The sequence below is a fragment of the Salvia splendens genome, chromosome 3 (assembly GCF_004379255.2).
Source record: "Salvia splendens isolate huo1 chromosome 3, SspV2, whole genome shotgun sequence".
NCBI classification, from domain to species: domain Eukaryota; kingdom Viridiplantae; phylum Streptophyta; class Magnoliopsida; order Lamiales; family Lamiaceae; genus Salvia; species Salvia splendens.
The window spans coordinates 33128812-33152294 of NC_056034.1; the positions used below are offsets into that span (position 1 = coordinate 33128812).

The 23483-nt window shown below is 40.0% G+C and overlaps 1 protein-coding gene, 1 long non-coding RNA gene and 1 pseudogene across 4 annotated transcripts; 1 reads left to right on the plus strand and 2 right to left on the minus strand.

The window, feature by feature from the left end:
* Positions 1-792: 792 nt before the first annotated feature.
* LOC121796885 lies at positions 793-1755 on the minus strand (annotated as a pseudogene).
* Positions 1756-6593: 4838 nt separating this feature from the next.
* Positions 6594-8062, minus strand: LOC121795086. Its single transcript, XR_006049402.1, has 2 exons — positions 7499-8062; positions 6594-7113 (listed from the first exon to the last, which is right to left on the minus strand). It is a non-coding gene; the product is annotated as an uncharacterized LOC121795086 (long non-coding RNA).
* A 2085-nt stretch (positions 8063-10147) lies between these two features.
* LOC121795722 (cellulose synthase A catalytic subunit 7 [UDP-forming]-like) lies at positions 10148-14280 on the plus strand. 3 transcript variants are annotated; one of them, XM_042194311.1, is made up of 11 exons: positions 10148-10305; positions 10364-10559; positions 10628-10918; positions 10992-11106; positions 11190-11802; positions 11874-12137; positions 12206-12418; positions 12520-12703; positions 12784-12980; positions 13065-13418; positions 13500-14280. In XM_042194311.1, exons 1-11 carry the CDS (start codon positions 10231-10233, stop codon positions 14079-14081), a joined length of 3084 nt encoding a protein of 1027 aa, XP_042050245.1. In that variant the 5' UTR covers positions 10148-10230; the 3' UTR covers positions 14082-14280. The 3 variants fall into 3 exon arrangements, with proteins under 3 accessions (XP_042050245.1, XP_042050246.1, XP_042050247.1); XM_042194312.1 differs by having other exon boundaries at positions 13558-13696; XM_042194313.1 differs by lacking the exon at positions 13500-14280 and having other exon boundaries at positions 13108-13347.
* Positions 14281-23483: the final 9203 nt, after the last annotated feature.

Consider the following 23483-nt stretch of genomic DNA (forward strand, 5'->3'; position numbering starts at 1 on the left):
AGGTTCTATTTGTAGATCCTTAAGTAGACCTTGGTCTATCAACGCTTGAATCCTAGTAGGGTTAGCATGACCAAGTCTAAGGTGTCATAAGTACGTTTCGTTCATTGAAACAGAAGGAGATTTTCTTTTTCAAGAAATTTTTGATGTTGAGCTAGATTGAGTTTTATGTTGCATATACTGTGTAGACATTATAGTGTAAAGGTTGTTTTCCATGATACCACGACAATTATATAAGAACCACATTTCTTGATAATGCATGACTCATCAAATGAAATCGAATATCCATCAGAAACAAGTTTAGAAACTGAAATTAAATTTATTCTAAACGAAGGTATCAACAAAACTTTGTTCAACACTAAAACTCTATCACTAGAAAAACGTAAATAAACGTCTCCCACTGCAACCGCTGCCACTCTCGTAGCATCGCCCAGTTGGATTTCGATCTCGGCTTCATTCAACTGCCTTGTTACTTGCATAATATTAGGATCAAAGCAAACATGATCATTAGCTCCAGTATCAACCACCCATTGATGAGCAGATACAACTGCTAAACATGATTCTACAACGAAAGCTTGGTGCATACCGCAGCCATTGCCTTTTTTAGGACAATCCGGCTTCCAATGCCCCTTTTCACCGCATTTAAGGCACTTGCCGCCTTGCTTCTTGTTCTTGTCCATTAATTCCTAGTTGGGAAGCCGCAGCCTCATAAAGTATGTGAGCATTAGAAATCATAAATTGTTTTTGTTTGTCTTTTATCAGTAAGGTATGCGGCTTAAACCGCAAGAAAACAAATCACATAGAGGGTATCGACTCGGACGGCGATGACACGTCCATATAGTGATAAAAACAGTTACAAAAAGAGAGAGAGAGAGTACCGAGGAAGCAAGAAGCGTTGACAATGGCAGCGGTGGAGCGGTGGACCTGCGCAAACCGGGAGTGGACCACACAAGATCGGCCGATGACACACATGTATTGAGCATGGCCCAGCATCGCCACTAGGAGAGACGTCACTATCCTAAAACTAGCCTCCGCACCGATCACATTCGACACCCACTCAGTCCCCTCCTTAAACGCCCCCGAAAATGGCGCTTCCGCATCGATCAAATCGTATGGCAGAAGCGTCGACATCGTTGCAGCCATCAAGCAGTATAATACTGTCACCATTATCATCGACCCCGTCGCTTCGGTCGGAATGTTCTTCTCTGGATTCTCCACCTCCTCCGCCATGATTAATAACGCCGTACCCGATGTAGCTCATGTACACCATCGCCGCACCGTTGAACACTCCCGACGCTCTGAAGGGGAAGAATCCGCCTGCATTTTTAGGATCGCTCGGTTCCGTGAAATTGATTAGTTTCCCTCTCCAAAACCCCATTGCGATCACAAATGCTATGAACATAATGTGCAGGGCCGTGAGCGACATGTTCACCCACGAGCTATGCTTCGTGCTGTAGCAGATCACGATTGTCATGAGCAGCACTACCACCACCGCGATCAACTCGTTCTCATTGTATCCTTTCGGTAGGCTGTGGATTGTGAACCACAGCTGCATATTAAAGTGAGGCCGCGCGCGACGGTGGCGTTGGAGAGGACATAGTCGACGATGAGATTGGAGCTGGTGAAAAAGGCGGGGAGCTCGCCGAAGGTGACACGGATGTAGCTGAAGGAGTCGCCGGCGACGGGCATGGCGATGGCAAATTCGATGTAGTAGAATATTAGGCTCTCCAACTGAAATGACTGCCACTCTCGTAGCATCGCCCAGCTGGATTTCGATCTCAGCTTCAATCAACTGCCTTGTTACTTGCATAATATTAGGATTAAAGCAAACATGATCAGTAACTCCAGTATCAACCACCCATTGCTGAGTAGATACAACTGCTAAACATGATTCTACAATGAAAGCTTGGTGCACACCTGAGCCATTGCCCTTTTTAGGACAATCCGGCTTCGAATGCCCATTTTCACCGCATTTGAAGCACTTGCCGCCTTGCTTCTTGTTCTTGTTCATTAATTCCTACAAAGGGAATGACATAGAAGAGCCTTACGCATTTTTCCGCCACAACCCTGATCTGTATGCCGACAAATTGGTAGGGTTTATAAAGTTTCTTTTGTTCGTCCAATATTGTTTTGTCGTATGAGTTCAGTTATGATGTAACTAAATGTGCCAATGGAGAGTGTCCCACCATCCTTTGTGACATGTCTGGAGAATGGTCTCCACCCCCACTGCCAACTCATCCTTCGCAAGCGACGTTGGGACGTACAAGTCGGATACAAGAGAATGGGATTGTTCTTCAAGAGAGGATGGACTGCCTTTGTCAGAGACAACCACCTTCACTATGTCGATATGCTTATATTTACTCATCATGTATCCGCCCGTGTTTTCAATGTGACTCGCTTCCTCTCTAATGGGTGTCCGCCATACTATCTCTGAGGATGTAATACATACTTGTTAGATGTATTTCTAATCAAAAAGTTTTAAGTCATATTAATCTTATTTCATCATATAACTATGCCTTTTGAGCAGACAGTAATGAAACTCTGCCTTCAACTCCGATGACACTGAGGAGATCGGGGAGATGAAAGCTGATGAGTTCGACAGTGAGACCGGCTAGCTGCGCCCTTTGTTTGAAATTGTTCTCACAAAACCACTTCTGGAACGCAAACTAGTACAGTTACATACCTTTTTTCACGCATACGATGCTTCCATGTTTCCACCAATCAGCTTCATATTTTAATACAATGCGATTGTTTATGATGATTGATAAGGCTCGTTTCATGCATTGGTTATTGGGTAAATTTATATACTTTAGGGTAGATAATGTGCAAAATTTGAGTTTAGGTGTGCAGGCAGCTGCTGAGTTCATTAGATAATGCTAGCTGGCCAAGCGGATGCAGGATGAGCAGAATTGGAGTGGAAATTGCTAAAAGCCGCCAGACTGACCAAGGAGATTTTTAGCATAAGAAGGCAGAAGCAATGAGTAGAATAAAAGGAAGGAAATCGAATACACCCTTATTGTAAGGGCACAAATGTCAAATCATGGGAGACATACCCTAGGGATTTGGGCCTCAAGCCTCCCTATATAAAGGGTCCAATATTGAAGAAAGAAGCAACGATTTTTGGAGCTCACAACCTCTTTTAGTTTATTTTCAGCTTCTTCAATTTCTCCCAGCTCACCACCGAGAGTTCGTAGCCAAAAATCCACTCAACTTCAGTTCAACTCTCTGCTTCCGAACTCGGAAGGGGGGAGATCCTAATGCCGTATTTTTTCTTGTTGTAATCGTGGTTCCACCGCTCGATGAGCGAAGATATAATTTAAAGTCTTTCTTGCTATGTTTTAATTTCATTTAGCAAGTTGTTGGTGCATTGAACATCTTAGTCTAAGAATTTCGTAGTTCTATCGTCTGTGGTTTCAGATATTATCATTTGGATATGATCTTGTTTATGATGTTATGGAAGTTTATGTTGAAGTTCTAGTTGGATCCAATGATGTTGAGTTTAATTTATCTTTGTTGGATGCTTTAGGATCTTTTAGATCTAGCTTATTTAACGTCTAATTTCGTAGATCTATGTTATCTTGTGCTTTGATATCGTCGATCTGGTGTTCTTTGTTTCGAATCTCCATGATTATGGCCTATTTCCATTCGTTCATCGTTCTGCCTGACCAGTTAGCATAGATCCATTAGTTTTTAGTATAAATTTCTCGTTCGTAACTTGTTTTGAAACATGCTCTGTTTTTCTTCATCAATGTTGTTTCATGCTCTGTTTCCATTCTGTTCTAGCTTGATTACATGAAGAAGATGAAGTAGTGGTAGTTAGAATCAGACCTGATCTTGCTTTATGCTTTTTTACTTTGGCAGATTTTCTGCTAGATTTGTTAGTTTAGGAAATTTGGTCGCCACTTTACTTTTGCATTTTGTCTGCCTATTTTAGGACATTTTCCAGCATAGTCTTGTAGTTGCAGGTGCTCTCGGTTGTTTAATATTAGATTTAAATGGTTATTGCAAGTTTAGTCGTTATGCATGTTTTCGTACGTAGCCCTTCTAGTTGACCAGTTAGGCAGTGTTTCTTGTTAATCTGCCAAGTCAAGTAGATTCTTAACCGACTTAGTTGTGTGGCAGCAGCCAAAAATCCTTCCAAAACGTCTTTTGTACATGTTTAACACCTTCTTCCTCATGTGATTCGATCCTTACTTCCCTATGCTAATAGTATTGTGGGTTAAGGTTTTGAAAGCAGCCTCGGATTGCGAGTCCGACGACACGCAGATAGATCTAGGGAGTCTGCCTGATCAGTTTGGTCCAGTCAGTCTGCTTGGTCAGTCTGCGGTTTTACTTTATATTTTAAGAACACGTATGCAGATAGGTTGAACTTCAATGACTTTAGAACTTGTCGGCCAACTTCTGGAAAGATCACATTGTCAATACAACTAAAAAGGTTAACGCAACCCTCACTTTTGGTACTCAGTGTTGGGATGTATGAATCACGAACTAGGGCGACAAAGTTCGAATGCACCGTGGGTGGAAAGATTTTGCCCGTGCAAACTTGCTTCAGCCTGGGACAAAGTGCACCTTCATATTGGTAGATCCGATGGAAGTGCATTTTCTCGTTGTATTTGGAAGCATTTTTTAGGGCATATAAGTATGAACAATGCGCATGGGGGCACTATTATATATATGTGTGTGTACTCATTTTGTAATGTATGTATGTTTTCAATTATTGACGTAATGAAAGTTAATCTTGTGTTGCTTGTACTATGTCAATTTCTTCAATACCTAGTTTTAAAGAATTGTTTATGCAATTAAAAATTATATAGATACTATGATGTGAGCAAATAAATTGGTCTCCACCAATAAAAACTCAAAATAACTTGGTTGAAATGAATATAAATAACATCGTACCACAATTGAGTTCGGAACAAGTAGATTGTCTGAGTGACTACTACATATAACAAAACTATAGAATAGCCGATTACAATCCCATACAAAAACTACCAAATAATAAGACATAGACGTTGCTAAAGTAGGCGGCCAATTACAATCCCAAATACAAATATTACAACAGCCATAAACATGATGACGACTTGGATATGGAGTAGGAGATCAACATGCACTTCCCGAGCCCCAGATGTAACCCTCTCGGTAGCACTTCTTGTTCTACTATGGTAATCATCACACCAAATAAAGAATTTCACGTGTTTTTCATAATTCAGACATTTGTAGTAATAACGCCAGGATGTGTTGCAACTTCCCCTGCGCGTAGTAACAACATGTTACTAGCCCACATGCACAAGGTGACCCTCCGCAGCGGTGTCATGCTTCAACTCCATGCTCTTACACACAAAAAATGAACCCAACAACACATTCAATTTGAAGGCTGAAAACAAATATCAACTGCTGAAGTATAGTCAACTCAACCACACATATCAATTCAATAAAAATCAAACAAATGTATAATTGGTTAACTTGGTTCCACATGGATATGGCAAGGTTGTCCCTTTTCTGATTCCACTCTGCTGTTAGATCTACCGACTCAACGAAATCTACTTCTGCATTTTCAAGAACATCATCCGTAGATAAGTTGTCTGGCTCGGTGCATTTCTAATAGATCAGAGTCCATCTGACCTCTGATGAAGTTATGGAGCAAGAAACAAGTCATTATAAGTTTGTTTTGTATTTGAATCGGATAGTACGATGGGGAACGGAGAATTCCCCAATGCATTTTCATCACACCAAATGCTCGTTTGATAACATTCCGTGCTTTCGTGTGCCTCATATTGCATAATTCAGTTGGATTATATGGACGAATAGCATTGGGGCCCCATTCTTTGAGATGATACCTCATACCTTTGTACACATTTGTATGGTGTGAGAAATCCTTCGCTATTCGTATACCCATTATCACATAAGTAGTAGCTTTCTAAAAAAAGCAATATTGTGTCAAACAATAGAAATATGTATGAGGGGTAGTATGTAGAAGCCATAGTAGGCAAGGGGATTGAGAGAAAGAATATAACCTTTTGGGACTTTAAGCCCACCGGGTCTATTGATTGCATCTCTTAGGATTAGTGAATCACCCGCTGAGCCCTCCCAGCTAGATAAAACATAAACAAAAACAAAGCATTCTATCGCAAACTGCCAGTACATTCGTGGATATTTGGCCCTTTTGAGTTCGGTATCTTGCTTTGTCTCCGTTGCTCACTGTCACGTTTATATATGTGTCATCTAAAGCACCCAAGCAACCCTAAATATGAAAAGATGTGTTCAAATTTAATAGAGTAAAGACTGGAATGAATGGGGTTAACTACCGAATAAGCTTTACCATAAAACACTTCCATCGTGGATCTGTACCAGTGTTGTTAGGGTCGCGGGGCGCCCCAGGGCGATGAGGGGGACCCCAGGTCGTGGGACGATGGGGCGACGGGGCGAGAGACCCACGAATCGGGGCGCCAGAATAGCCAAATTATGATTATATTTGTGTCTCTTTTATAAGTTTGTTGCTTGAATGTTTATCAAATCAAATAAATCTACATACATCATCACTCCATATTAAAAAGAGAAGATAGATGAAAAATATAAAATTTTTAAACAACATAACATAACTAAATAACTGAATTTTATCATCAGAAATCATCAAAGTTCCAAAACAAGTTGCAAAACATAAAATAAATAACTAAATAATATTATCATCACTCAGAGGTTGGTCCTCTTCTTCATCGGATACAACCAAATTAATATCTTCACTGTCATCTTCATTATCCATAAGAGTATAAGCACACATAGAGCTTGAGGCTTGTTCTCTTGTGCTTGTGCTACCTCTAGTATGGTACACTGCTTCCGACGCTCTACCAACGTCCATCCAACGAAGATCATCATTCTCAAATACCAAATCATCAAGATCATTATCCTCATCCTCCATCCTACCAAGTAACCATTCGTTCAATATCACTCAATAGAATAGGTGTAGATGACACTGTTAATACCAAATGTTCTTTGAGCCTTCGAACTCCTGATGCAATCACCTTGTCGCAAAAGTTGCATGTAAGTTTATATCTGGTATGCGGACCAGCTCTTGCATATTTCCTAGCTGGGTCTTGAGACATTTTGTATAAAAATGTCCTGTAGAAAGAAATAATTATTTATAATTAATGATAATTCACAATGTCTAAATTCTGTTATAAAATTTGCACGGTTGCACCCACATAATCAACTAAAGTTTAAAAAGATATTAACAGTACAGTAGAATCAACATACCAAACAGCAAAAATATTAAACAATTCTATACATAGTACAATACTACATTATTAACTACATTATTAACTAAATAAATGCAAGAGTGATTCATATTTCATATGGCACGTGTCATCTACACCTGCAACATGGAAAGATAAATAACTTTTCCATTCCACATATGCATGCAGTTCATAATAATCTAGTACTATAATTTTAGCCTAGAAAAAAGTAACATTAAAAATAAAAGAGGAAGAAGGTGACCAAGATATACCTTGAGAATCTGGACTCACGACTGGAAAGGCGAAGGAGTGGCGGCTGAAGAATAAAGTGATTTTTGCTTTTGCTGAAGAAGAAGGTGGGTATGATGAAGAAGAAAGAAGAAGAAGAAAAAAGAAGAAGAAAGAGGAGAAGGCGGCTGAAGAGAAAGGAAGGTGTAGGTATTCCATAAATAAGAGTATGGAAAGTTGCAGGTATTCCATAAATAAGAGTATGGAAAGGAAGGTGTAGGTATTCCATAAATAAGAGTATGGAAAGTTGGAAGTTACCGTTTTTTTTATTTATTCAAGGAAGAAGATGAAATGTCGCTAATATTTAAATCCTAAATCGGCTCGCCCCAGACGCTCCACGGATCTCGCACGACCCCGCCGCATCGGGGCGATTACATTCACGCTTTGACCGCCTCGCGCCCCGAACGCTTTTCACAACACTGATTTGTACATCCATCGTTTACGGGTTTTGGTGTAACCAGCAGATCTCCATGAAGTTGCAAGATTGAACTCAAAATTGAGTGAATGTAGTGTGATACCGTTTGCAATGAGCGACGGAAATTGAAGCATGTGATGCACCAAAACGCAAAGGAACATTGCAACCTGCTCTTCGACAGTAACGAATCTTCCATCAATCAGGCCAGTCCGCTCGCACAGTAGAATGCATAATCAACCAAATGTATTACGATCCATTCTAAGATTGTTTATGCAATCAACGTCACTAAGGCCTACCAGGCGCGTTAGGTGGGCAACTTGTAACGGAACACTCTCTAATATTCGGTAAGGCTGCACATTTAATCTTCGTTGATGAAATGACCGGTTGTCGCGCATACCTTCCATAATAGCTGTAAACAACAACCTCTTCACACGATTGACTTCCTGATACTCCTCCACAACCAGCGACACCATTGAGTTAGCACATCATCCTATTCTTCTTCGTCTTGTTCCATGCCAAAGTTCAGTGCTGGCTTGAATACATTCATATCACATTGTAGAAAGCATCATACTACCTCCGTTCCACAATAGCAATCACATTTGGTGTGGACACGAGTTTTAAGAAATGTAAAGAATAGTGGGTTCGAAAGTTAGTGGAATGAGTTTTAAGAAATGTAAAGAATAGTGAGTTCGAAAGTTAGTGGAATATGGGACCCACTTTTTTATATTGGGCTTATAATAAAATGTGAGTGGAGTGGGTTACTGGAATGTGAGGCCTACTTACCATTTATGGTAGAAGTGAAATATGACTCATATTACAAAATGTGACTCTTATTGTGGGACGGATGTAGTATCATACTCCCTCCGTCCCACTTAAGATGACAAGTTTTCCTTTTTAGTTATTCCCAAATAAGATGACACATTTCTTTGGAAAATTTATTTCTCCAATTAATACATCCAACCACTTTTTCTCACTCATATTTAAGTATTCATCGTTCTTTATCTCTCTATTTTAATACTTGCACCCACTTTTCTCTCTCTAATTAAACATATTAACTAATAACTCCTAAAATCCCGTGCCGGCCAAAAAATATGTCATCTGGGACGGAGGGAGGACTATATAGTGACTAGTGACCAGAAAATTGAGATTTTGATAAAGATAGGAATGAAATGACAATTTCTTTGCCTTATTATTTACATTTTCATACTATTCCCTCTTTCATTCCATCTTATCAAGCAAATTAATAGAATGAAAGCCGGAGTCACGTTTCATTCTATCATACCAAAAAGGGCTTAGTGATCGGACATGGTTTGTTTGTGCAGGTAGAAGAAGGCAGCCTGAGAACTCATCTTTTGCAAATGAAGCAATCTTGGAGAGGTGACCAACTTTCCCTATTTGGGTACTAAGATGATTTCAAGTACGATGATGCATGCTAACACACCGCGGTTTTTGTATATGAAATACTGTACAACATCATCTCTTTCCTTTGTGAATGTATATCAATGTTTCTACCTAATAATATTACTTTAATTATTTTTAGTTTACTTTTCTAATTTTATTACTTTGATTAGGTATTAGTAAATAGGAGAATGTGAAAGATATTGAAATATATAACGAAAAATTCTTCGGCGCTATACATCGTGGGCATCACTTGATGGGTTCTAATCACCTTACAATATTTCATTATTGTATCATTTTATATATATGGCAATGGCATCCAGGAATGAATTAAACACTCTTTGTTATTGTCCTCGACAATTCGCAACAACTAATTTTTCATTTATTTTTGGAGGCTCTACAATATTTCATTTTTTTGGCTTCAGTTTTAATAAATTAATACTTAAAAAAGCAGCATCATACTTAACAGTTTAGCATGAAAAAGGTGATGCATAAAGTTGGAAATGAATCCTAGCTAAATTAATATGGTGGTTCCCTAGGTAAATAAAATTAAAAGTTAGTAAATCATTGTAAGTAATGATCAATAGAAAAGCAGTCAAATTAAGAAACATAAAATTGAAGAATTAATGGAGGAAATAAAAAAGTATATATATGGAGATGGAGATGGAGATGGAGATGGAGTATCAGAGTATGGTGTGTATAGTATAAGTTTGGTGGAAGATGAAAGAGAAAGGTGGTTGAAACAGAAGAAGCTTAAGTTGGAGGCAATGGAGACTCTGCAACCAACAACAAGCAACCCTCCACGCACATACACTTTCGTAGCTTGTAAACTTAAATATATTCGATTCGAATTTCGAAACCTCCATTAGTTGACATCTATCTACACACAATTAGTAGAGTAGAATGGAAGCCAGTGCAGGGCTGGTGGCCGGTTCCCACAACCGGAACGAGCTCGTGGTCATCCACGGCCATGAAGAGGTAATTAATTATATTATACTCCTAGTATTGCATTAAAATGATAAATTTTGGATTGCAGCCTAAGGCTTTGAAGAACTTGAGTGGGCAAGTATGCGAGATATGCGGAGACGAGATGGGGGTGACGGTGGAGGGAGAGCTGTTTGTTGCGTGCAACGAATGCGGTTTCCCAGTGTGCCGGCCTTGCTACGAGTATGAGAGGAGAGAGGGCAGCCAGCTTTGCCCACAGTGCAAAACCAGATACAAGCGTCTCAAAGGCAAGTGCTAATAGTAATTACTAATTATTAGGAGCAATGTAGAACTAATTGTACTAGTATTAATTTAGGGAGCCCTCGGGTTGAGGGAGACGACGACGAGGAGGACACGGACGACATCGAGCACGAATTCAACATTGATGAGCACAAAAAGAACACTGATATTGCTGAAGCAATGCTTCATGGTAAGATGAGCTATGGGAGAGGCCCGGAAGATCACGAGGATATAAACGCCCAGTACCCACCGGTTATCTCAGGCGGTCGCTCCCGTCCGGTCAGCGGAGAGTTCCCCATTTCAAGCTATGGAGATCAAATGGGGCCCACTTTGCATAAGCGGGTGCATCCCGTCACCGATGATCACGGTAGTATTAATTAATATGTTTGTTACTACTTCAATAAATAAATATATATAATACTCCTATATGAATTTTGCAGCAAGTGGAAGATGGGATGATAGCAAAGATTTGGGATGGAAGGAGAGAATGGATGAGTGGAAAGTGCAGCAAGGAAATCATGAATATGATGAATTAGCCGATCCTGACATGGGCATGTGAGTACATAATTAATTACACAATTTCACTCACCACCATACCATACTATATTGTAATTCATTTGTAAGTTATATATTTACAGTATAGACGAGGCGCGACAGCCACTCTCACGGAAAGTGCCAATAGCTTCGAGCAAGATCAACCCTTACCGCATGGTAATCGTTACCCGCCTTGTGGTGCTGGCCTTGTTCCTCCGCTATCGGATCTTGAACCCGGTGCATGATGCCATTGGCCTCTGGCTCACCTCCATCGTCTGCGAGATCTGGTTCGCCCTCTCCTGGATTCTCGACCAGTTCCCCAAATGGTTCCCCATCGATCGCGAGACCTACCTTGACCGCCTCTCCCTCAGGTATGAGAGAGAAGGTGAGCCTAACATGCTAGCCCCAGTCGACATATTCGTCAGTACGGTGGACCCGTTGAAGGAGCCGCCTCTTGTTACCGCAAACACTGTGCTTTCCATACTAGCTGTGGATTATCCTGTTGACAAAATATCTTGCTACATCTCTGATGATGGTGCTTCCATGTGCACCTTCGAGGCCCTCTCTGAGACCGCCGAGTTCGCCAGGAAATGGGTCCCCTTTTGCAAGAAATTTGCCATCGAGCCACGCGCGCCCGAATGGTACTTTTCTGAGAAGGTGGACTATCTCAAGGACAAAGTGCAACCAACTTTTGTCAAGGAGAGAAGGGCTATGAAGGTAAAGAAAGCATTACTATTACTATGAATTAACAAGTGATAATTTAATTTTTTGTTGTCTTACTCTCACAGAGAGAATACGAGGAGTTCAAGGTGAGGATAAACGCAATGGTGGCTAAGGCGACCAAGGTGCCCCCGGGAGGATGGATCATGCAGGATGGGACGCCCTGGCCAGGGAACAACACCAAAGATCATCCTGGTATGATTCAAGTGTTTCTAGGCCAGAATGGGGGGCTTGATGTCGAAGGTCACGAGCTTCCTCGCCTCGTCTATGTCTCCCGTGAGAAGAGGCCGGGCTTCCAGCATCACAAGAAAGCTGGCGCCATGAACTCTCTGGTAAAGATATCAAACAATTCTACTCACTTTGTTACTCCATATATATACTCTAATTATTGTGTTTGCAGATTCGTGTTGCCGGTGTTCTCACCAATGCCCCCTTCATGCTCAACTTGGATTGTGATCACTACATTAACAACAGCAAGGCTGTGAGAGAAGCCATGTGCTTCTTGATGGATCCACAGGTTGGGAAAAAGGTGTGTTATGTGCAATTCCCCCAGAGATTTGATGGCATTGACAGACACGACCGATATGCCAATAGAAACACCGTGTTTTTCGATGTAAGTTGGTAAATTCATTTTTCCCACAACATACATATTGTTATATGATGTACTACTCCTTAGTAAATTCATTTTTGTTTTGTTTTGTTTTGTTTTTACAGATCAACATGAAAGGTCTTGATGGGATTCAAGGCCCAGTGTATGTGGGAACAGGATGCGTTTTTAGGAGACAAGCATTGTACGGCTACGATCCTCCAAAGGGGCGTAAGCGGCCGAAGATGGTGAGCTGTGATTGCTTCGGACGCCGCCGCAAGAAGATCCCACATGGAGATGCAGATGTTCAAGGTGTGTTTGTTTCTCTATTAACCAGTCAAGCAAGTCCTTCATATGAGGTTTATTTATTTCTCTAACGGAAACAAGTGCAGGATTTGAAGAGGACAAGGAGATCCTCAAGTCACAGATGAACTTTGAGAAGAAATTCGGACAGTCACCCATATTTGTGACCTCAACTCTGATGGTGGAAGGCGGCGTCCCACCTTCTTCCAGCCCTGCAGCTCTGCTCAAGGAAGCCATCCATGTGATAAGCTGTGGATATGAAGACAAAACAGAATGGGGCTTAGAGGTAAAACACAATTAAGTAGCAAATCACAAATCATTCAAGAAACTAACTTGAGCTTATTTGTTGATCGATCAATCATGAGTTTAGTTAGGGTGGATCTACGGGTCAATCACAGAGGATATCTTGACAGGATTCAAGATGCACTGTCGCGGATGGAGGTCAATCTACTGTATGCCTAAGAGGCCTGCATTCAAAGGATCAGCTCCCATCAATCTGTCGGACCGTCTGAACCAGGTGCTGCGGTGGGCTCTTGGATCAGTGGAGATCTTCTTCAGTCACCATAGCCCCCTCTTGTACGGTCACAAGGAGGGCAAGCTCAAGTGGCTGGAGCGGTTTGCCTACGTCAACACCACCGTGTATCCCTTCACGGCTCTGCCCCTTTTGGCCTACTGCACACTCCCAGCCATCTGCTTACTCACCGGAAAATTTATAATGCCAGAGGTATGGATGGTATATTTAACAATGAAAATATAGGCAACTCCAACTCCAACTAATGCTGGGGAAGGGAAATTTGTGATCCAGATAAGCACTTTCGCGAGTCTCTTCTTCATCGCCCTGTTCCTGTCCATCTTCATCACAGGGATCCTAGAGCTGAGGTGGAGTGGGGTGAGCATCGAGGAGTGGTGGAGGAACGAGCAGTTCTGGGTGATTGGAGGCATATCAGCGCATCTATTTGCGGTGATCCAGGGGGTGTTGAAGGTGCTGGCGGGGATAGACACCAACTTCACGGTCACGTCTAAGGCCTCGGATGATGAGGACTTCAGCGAGCTGTATGCCTTCAAGTGGACCACGTTGCTCATCCCTCCAACCACCATCCTCATCATAAACTTGGTGGGGGTGGTGGCTGGGATATCTGATGCCATCAACAATGGCTACCAATCGTGGGGCCCTCTCTTTGGAAAGCTCTTCTTTGCCTTCTGGGTCATCGTGCATCTCTATCCCTTCCTCAAGGGTTTGATGGGAAAGCAAAACAGGACTCCCACCATTGTTGTCATATGGTCTATACTTCTTGCCTCCATTTTCTCCTTGCTTTGGGTCAGGATTGATCCATTCATACTTCGGACTAAGGGCCCTGATACCAACAAATGTGGGATCAATTGCTGATTCATTTCATTTTCCCATCTTCTTTTTTTTGCGATTTCCCATCTTCTTTTTTAGTGTTTCTATTCTCTTTCTAGTATAATACTATTATTACTTACCTTAATTCCTACACCATAAATACTGTGCATATTAGATAATTCATGAGTTTAATGGGGATGGAGGGACTATTAAAATATTCCATACTCCCTTTGTCACACTCTAACTCGATTATTTTGTTTTCTGGCACGAGATTATATGTATTATTATTTTGTGAGTTAAGTGGAGAGAATAAAATAAGAAAATCAGAAAAAATAGAGACACCAAAAGTTAACCATTTTCCATGCATCACTATGTTTTGAAATCGTCAAAAAAATAGTCTCATGACTCTCATTTCATTTTTTTTTTGGATTTTCCAGCTCAGTTGCAACAATAATTTCTTTCTTGGTTCACAATAGAACTCATAAATTATATTACTTCTATTATTTGGATTTTGGAGCACATGAAATTAACAATTCAACATCATTCTTCTTTTTTTTTTTAAATGTCAATACATAGATAATTGATAACTAGAACAACAAAATTACTTATATATTCCTTCATAGGTGATCAATTACTAACTAGTTAGTAATCTTAAATTAATATTAAATATTAGCCATTATAAGGAGATTTAGTGGTTGAAATAATGGCAAGTAAATTACTCTATCCGTCTGTGAAATGTTGTCCAGTTTTCTGTTGGTGAAAAATTGTCCATTTTACTTTTTTTCTATTTTTGGTAAATGAATCTCACTTTCCACTAACTCTTTACACTCATATTCTATTATAAAACTAATACATAAATATGAGACCATCATTCCACTAATTTTTTCTATTCATTTTTTTTCACATTTTTTAAAATTCGCACCGAGTCAAACTTGGACAACATTTCATGAATGGAGGAGTATATTAAAAATTAAAAAATTATTAAATAAATTTAAAGGGTATTAATGTCAATTCTTATATATGGTAGTTAAACTAACCACTTTTTCTCTACCCAAAATAATCTTAAAACTTAATATTTACGTAATTCTCTCGATTTAAATTATTTTTTATAAAAAAAATATGTCAAATTAAAGGTAATTTCATAATGGTTCTAACGAGATATCAATTTCATATGTTTCAACGATAATAGGATGATGAAATTTTATAATTTTTATTTCAATTTTCGTATTTGTTGATAAGCAGATTTATATTGATAAATGCATCAAAAATTTTTAATATAATGATGTACGATATCGATAAAACCGTAGTACTATTTTCTGGTACTTGTGTTGAAATTCTAATTTCACTATGTTGATATTTGTAATACGCTATGTTGATATAAAAAAATCGTAAAAATTATTATGTTATAACATATTAAACATTTTACCCCTTTTGTTGATTTTTATCTACTAATAATTGAAATTTGTGAACTTTTAATCTCATCCACTCATTTTTAGATCTAAAGGCGTAGGATTAGTCTTTGATAAGCTAGTTTTTGTCTCTCGGAATTGATCACTATTTGCACTATATGTTGAATATTTGCATGAAAATGATGTTTTTTGGCAGGGAATGGATCATTAAGTTCGAAAGCTTCTTAATGAAAGAATGAAAAGGAAAACAAGCAAGAAAGATGGCAAATTGACAAGAAATGGAAGAAAGTAAAGGAAGAAGGCAAAGAAGACATAAACTGCCACGCTGTTGGACTGGCAAGTTTGAACCCGACGGGAAAATGATTCAAGCCACTTCCACACAATTATCAAGGACAAATCTCACTTTCTACACTCGCCCATATAATCCCTTGGAGAGTAAATAAGAAGGGAAAATATCTTTTATTGGATATATGTATTAAAAATATACTTGAACTTTCCAAAAATAAAAACCACTTATGACTTTAGTTTAGTTTAGTTAATTTTCTCTCTAGAAAACCTTTCTCTCTTCCTTAAGAAGAGGGATTTCAAACTCCAGGCGGCCAAGATCTTTGTTCACCATGAGTTGAAGTAGTAGTAATTTAGTAGTAGCATTTATTTCTCTAGTTGCTTGTTCTTAACTTTTGGAGTTCTTTGGCACCTTTCTCACTCTTAGTTATTATTGTTGGTCTTGTTTAAGAAGCTTATTTCAAGTAGTTATTGCTCTAAGTGTTTATGTATTTAATGTGTTTTTAAGTTTAATTCTTGTTTGATATTTTGGTTTTAGCTTGTTGTTTAGCTCTAGTGTTTGTTACTGTCTTGTCTAGTTAAAACTTCTTTCAAGTTTTTAAAATCAATTTTTCAAGCATTTTGTTAGGTAGTTTATAGTTAAAATCGTGGAGAAAGAGTTGAAAAGATTTTGAAAAAATCAGTCATGGTGTTGTGTGTTTTCGGCGTCTCGTCGGGTGTCATTTTTGTATGATTTTGCATGAGTTTGATAAGCTCGGTTCTTGAGTGTTCTTTCACCATGTTTAAGTGTTCTTAAGCTTTCTTTATCTTTTTCAATGATTCTTTAAGTTTCAGGTTTTAATTTGTAGTTTGCAATGCATGTTTAGGTAGTTTAAGTGTTGATTTTGTGTTTCTCTTCCTTTGTTAGTTGTGTGGCAGCCAATTAGTCCTTTTTCTCCCTTAAATATCGTGTCTTTAATGTCGAATTAGGAGCCCAAGATCAGGTTTTAGAAGTCAAGTTCTTTATCCATTAGTTATAGGCTTTTATCCATTAGTTTTACACCTTGATAAAGGGTTTGAGAGACAACAAGTACATGATTTCTTTTCACTTTTGGCCGCCATTTAGCTTAGTTATTTTTTATGCATTCTACCTCCCATTTACATCTTATTTAGTTTAGCTTTTAGGATTCATTTAGTTTAACCACTTTTATGATTCATTTAGTTTACTATACTAGTTTAAGTGTTGATTTTGTGTTTCTCTTCCTTTGTTAGTTGTGTGGCAGTCAATTAGTCTTTTTTCTCCCCTAAATTTTGTGTCTTTAATGTAGAATTAGGAGCCCAAGATCAGCTTTTAGAAGTCAAGTTCTTTATCCATTAGTTGTAGGCTTTTATCTATTAGTTTTACACCTTGGGTAATAGGGTTTGGGAGACAACAAGTACATGATTTCTTTTCACTTTTGGCCACCATTTAGCTTAGTTATTTTATGCACTCTACCTCCGATTTACATCTTATTTAGTTTAGCTTTTAGGATTCATTTAGTTTAACCACTTTTAAGGGTCACTATACTAGTTTTCTAGCTTTCTTGTAGGCGCTAACACTTAGTTTATTTTCCTTAGCCTTTTAACTTAGTCTCTTTTACTTTCTAAACTTAGGAATACTCATGTTTTTATTTCCAAAATGTTCTTATTTTCGCCCAGTGTTAATTTTCTCGTCACTGTCTGAGTTGCCCAGTTTGTCAACATGCCCAGTCTGCGTTTCAATTTAATTGTTTCCTTTTAATTGCGTTTCAATTGGACTTCTAGTTCCCACATTAGTATAAGTCTTGTTTATATTCTAGTTCCCATGTCACGACCGTGGCTGATTAAGAATAATCTAACCCCGAGATATCGTGACTTAAGGAGGATGTAAGAAGAGGGGAAAGAAATGCTAGGGTTTGAATCCCCTTGCACAGCGGAAGACTTGTACAAAACAAATAAATCAGACGTAGGATCTATTTGACAGATTATGAGATTAATCAATTCACATGCTAACACAGAATTGCATGCTAGAACGCAAATAATTCATGCTTAAAAAAAATCCTAAAACATGAATAATACGGTTTAGACTTACCGATTTGATTCTCCAAAGAATCGTCGATTGCTTGCGCCTTCTCCACATGATGATCTTCAATACTAGACCACGGATATTCTAATATGTTCCGGAACTCAAGTTATGACCTTTGGGTGGGCAAAGCTCGTCAAAACCGAAAGGACTTGACTAGAAAGAAGACCGAAGAGTCATCTTTTGAATCTAAGAACTCAGAGTTCACATACAAATTAAAAAATGCAGCGTTGCTCAACTTGATCAAGTCAGACAATGGAGGGTTCAAGCTAGCTAATCACTACTGGTCGTTGGGTATGCAAACAGAGAGACTTAGGACCTTCAAGACCTTAACCAACAGTACTATTAAACTAGTAAAGGGAAGTAATGGTCGAATCCCTCAGGGACAGATGCGAGTGGAGTTGTGATTGAGACATTTGGGAGTTTTGGCTGCGGCCACGCTTTTTAGTGGGTTAAGTTTAAACTAAGGAAAATGGAACTGATCAACAAACTGAACTAAACTGATCAAGCTAGACTAGAGACATCATGAATAGAGAAAGGTAACTTGATCAACTAAGCTAAGAACGGAAAGGTAAAAAGCAACTCGGGACCACTGACACAAAATAAGCGCACTACTAAAACTGTAAACATTGAAAAGGTGACATAGACTGCGATCCTAACAAACTACTACCTTCTTTTTCGCTAAGCAGCTAAATAAAAACAACGAAAGCAGATCTAGACAGAGCAACAAGCAGAAAACAGAAATCAGACAGAACAAACACAAATCCATAGGAAATCAACGTAAAGAAAGCAGATCTAAAGTTTTTAACCTATTCTCATGCAAGTTGACGAACTGAAATGTAAATCTACCTACGAGAAAGCATAAACATGGAGAAACTAAATCAAACGAAACCAGTAAAAATAGAAAACATCAGATCCAACACAACTTGAACTAAAAACTCCATTTCATAAACAATCTTCGATAAATGTAACTAAATAGAATTCCAAACAAAGATTCAAAGAGCGATTAACGATGGAAAGGAAACTAGAGTAGCAACTGAAAGAAAATCATTAAAATAACTAAGCTACGGAAACGATGAAATAAAAAAAACAGAATTGAAATTGTTTTAACCCCACGGGGTGCAACAAAAACTCCAACTACGAAGACTTCTTCGCAGACCCAAGTCCCTCTTTCCTTGACGAGAAAGAAGAGATAAAAACATAGGTGGGAACGACAACTCCGACTGCAACTAACTTCCAACTCCATGTTAAGAAAATAAGGTGAAAATGAGGTGACTGAAGGTGATGATGGTGTCGAACTCCCTTCTTGTGTGCACTCTCTCCGTATTTATAGGATGATGTTGGGCCTAAATCCCTAGGGCAAGCTCATACTGTCTTGACATTTATGCCCTTGAGATGACACTTTTTCTTCTCTCTCCTGCGACTCCTCATTTCATGTGGTGAACTCCACTTGATCAATTCGTAGGCTGAGCAAGCTTCACTGTTTGTACGCAACTGATCAACATAGCTTCTTTTCTGGCCATTTTTTACTCATTTCCCGAGTTGATCAAGTTGATCCTGCACTTGCCGCTTTTAAACTTTATAGCCCCCTACACACTCAAATTCACCATTCTTTTCGTACACTATCAGCCGTGTTAGTGTAATAAACCCTACAAAACCATGCTAGTAACGAGCCCTATCAAACGCTCACACTTAAACCATGCTTGTCCTCAAGCATGAAAGAACAACAAGAAAAGGGGCAAGTTACATGCATGGGTCCCTGACCGACTCCTAAAAACTAGAAAGACTCACAGATATTCATATGACTTACTCAAAAACAACACTTAAGCAGACAATTACATCTCCATGTTTGAAACTGGCTCAACTTCTGGCAATATTCCCCACAAGCTTAAGGCCATTCCAAATATTTTGCAGTCTCACTTTCCTCCATCCCATTTGGTTCAGTCTGATCAGCCTATCGGTTTGTCAAGATAGCCCATATTCTAACCAATTGTTCACTCGGTCACTCATTTCTCACTAGAGATGTTAAGACCATTCTCTCATTCATTTTTGCCATACCACTGATGCTTGAGTTCCATAGGCACAAACTAGTTCCTTAAGGTCTTTTATTAAGGTTGTAATGGGGCCAGGGGTTATGATGTAGATAGGTAAGGGTCCTATGGGTCCTAAGTTTATAAAGACTCGAAGAAACAGTGAAGGACATGTGAACTTAAGAACAAAATTTGAGCAGCCTTCCTATTACACTTTTAGACTTCCCAAAATTTAACAATATCCCTTGGCCATTTTGGATTTATTCCTCTATCCTTTCTTTTGCAGGGTCAGGTTACATAATTTCCTGCCCTGTCTAAACTAAATTTTATTTTTCTAAGGGTCGGGTTACATTTTCTCTTGCCCTTTATTCTACTATTTCTCTCTTTTTTGGGTCAGGTTATGAGTGTCTGCCTTTTTTTTCTTCTTCATTCACTTTCACTAAGGGTTTTATGCCTTCTGTTTTTGGCAGCTCATTCATGGTTTCCTAGGACAACTTCGACAAGCACATAAGGACTGATTCGACATGCTTCGATCAAATGACTCACTATCCTACCAACTGACCTGTCAACTGATCAAGTTATGATTCGACATGCTTCGTTTAGTTGATTCAGATGATTTAAGGGTTTAGCAGGTAGAAAAGGTGAACATAGACAAGTCAAGTCATGCTTATGTTCAAATACTCCACACTACCCCCCCTCTCAATTTATCTTAGCTTGCCCTCAAGCTAGCCTGATAAAGTGTAAAAGAGTAGTAAGTGCTGCAACAACAAACACTCTAAAAACCTAAAATCCTATCATCAAATAAAAACTTCTCACACTTAGACCGAGCATCGGGCTAAGTGGGATAAAACACCACATCAAACATAGAAAACATACAAACAAGACACAAACTTCTCCCACTTAGACTGGGCACCAGGCTAAGTGTGAACAAGACACGACAAACACATATATACAAGAATTAAAAACAAAAAAACTAAAATTACTTGGTCAATGGGGAGGGGGGGTGTTCATCTCCTTGGCTTATCCCTTCTGGAGTCGGATGTTCTGGAGTGGGAATCTTCTCGTCCAGCTGGTCGCCTGCTGCCTGCACCTTGAGCTGCGTGTTGGGGAGCCCTCTGCCTCTGCGGAATTACTTCTCTGGCCATCAGAGACACCATCTCTCACACCGCGAAGACCGATGTCCTAACATCCTCATTATGTTTCATCGGTATTTCCGTCTGGGATGTTAGCAGCTGCGTCTGGGCCTCAGAGCTTAGGGCTATTATCTCAGTATTCAGGGCTATCCTCTCAACCAGACCCTCCATTCTGGCTCTCCAGTCATCTAGGTGTCCCACCAGCTCCACAAGGCCGGCATGTCCAGGGGACACCTCAGGTGCAACAGATGTAGAAGGCACAACAACTTCATCTTGTGTTTGCAGAGCGGATGTGGCTGCTTCGATCCTTGCTCTTGTCTCTCTCTCCCTCTCCGTCTCAGTCACAACCACCTCCACCTGCTTCTTCTTACTTTTCTTCTTGACAGCCCACATCGTTCCTTCACTTCGATCGGCGCTCCATCCTTAACGCATCTTCTTCCTCATTATCATCCTCCTCAATCCTCTACCTTCCTTCGTGGATTACCAAGGTTAATGAAGCCTGTCGTGGCTTCTTTTTTACTGGGGTAGCGATGGCTTTCCCCTTTATTTTCCGCTCTCTCCTGTCTCTTTCACTATCTTCCACCTCAACAGGTTGATCTGGCTGCTTAGAGCTAGGCAGTGCATCCACTGGTGTGAAGAAGACATCGTCTTCCTCCTTCGGTTCTTCATCAATCAGGAACCTCCTTCTGCGGCGTGGAGGTACCACATAACTTCTTGCTGGACTGTCTACACCCCCTCTGTACACTGGCTAGGGGTATCCCTTGGTCGTTCCTCTGTAGATCTCCTTCCTGAGGTCTCTTCTCTAGCTGGCCTCCGCTGATAAATATGGATGGTTGCAGCTCTTGCTCTAGCAGCTTCATCTCTGGAAACTACCCTCTCAGTCTTCTCTTCTTCATCCGTTATGATCACCACTTCTTTATCCTCTGGTGCAGTTGTGTTTGTTGCAATGCCCTCCGCAGGGCATGTTCCCACCCTTTTAGTAGGGTGCTCTTCTTCCATTGCCCTAGTGTTTTATTAGTAACTTCCTCTACCCTCTTAGTAGGGTCCCATTCAGCAGTCTTATCTCCATCTATTCCCATATTCATCTAAGTCGCCTCCGAATCCCTTGCTGCGACTTCCTCTGTACTTAGTAGCGGTTGTTTAGCTTCATTTACTGTTTCAACATCCATGGGGATTGACTCCGCTTGAAACTCCTCTGGTATTTCAGTTGTCGAGCTTGGCTCCACCTCCGTATCTATCTGCTTGACAATCTCCAGAACTTCATCTCGCTGGACGGTGGGCTCCTCTGCGCTTTTCTTTGCAGTAGGCAACTACTGTTCAACCTCTTCCCCCTGCTCTACTGGTCCATCCATTTTACCCCTTACTTTATCTTCATCTTCGACAACCGTTGTTCCCTCACTGCAAGTTTCTATAATTTGTACATCGACGGGTGGTGGTGGGGTAGGTATGACTCCCATCTGAGTGAGCAAAAGATCAGCATCAACGCCGGGCTTCATTGTCTGGCCAAACATCTTAAATGCCCCAGTGAAAGTGTAACGGTAGTTTGACTACTGCCTCCAGCGACTTGAGGTGCTGTGTTGGTCGGAATCATTCCCGACCCACAAACTCCTTGCTGCAGGGGTTTCAAACTTCCGGCGGACTTGGGTGTGGATGCACTTCCTGAAGCCTTCTGTGACTTTCCTTCCATTTTCTTTGGTGGATTGTGGTAGATTTAGGAACTAGGGTTTGCTTTCACTAGAATCTGCAGAGAGAAATCGTGGTGAGAAATATGGGGAGTAGTTGGGGGAGTTGAGTACGGAGGTTTCAAATATCACTATTTTATTCACGACTCTTCGGTTTCCCTCCTAAAATCTTCGTTTTCCCCCTTTTTTTCCTTACACGTGCCGGTCATCCCCTCTTTTTAACACTTAGCGAAAAATAGATAATTATATCTAAAACTTGGGAATTCGGACCAGTTGGATCAAGTTAGATTTTAAATTTTTCAATGAGGGCAGCTTGATCCACCTGATCAGTCAAGTTCCCCAATGGAGTCCTCGAGAATGTCTTAGTGAGGGTGAATGATTTTATTTTCCCTATGGACTTTGTTGTTTTGGACATGAAGGAGGATTCAAATGTCCCTCTCATCCTTGGAAGGCCATTCCTTGCAACCGGGAAGGCTTTAATTGATGTCACAAAGGGAGAGCTTACCCTTAGGCATGGAAACAAGACAACCATCCTCTCCATGTTGGACAAGATGAAATGCCACGAAATGGAAGAATCTAAGAGAGTGGAAGAGGTGTCTTTGAAAGTTGAAGATTGCAAGGTGATACAGTGGCACATGTGAAAGATAAGGATGATGAAGTTGAGAGACCTTTGGAGGACATATATATCCCCAAATGGTTGTTTGACATTGAGGATTAAACAAGTTTGGGGAGCAAAAGAAGGAGGTGGCCAAATTGGCAAATGGTGGATCTAAAGGAAGTGTTGTTGGGGAAGATGCGAAACCAACTTGGTGGAAGAAACGGCTAAAC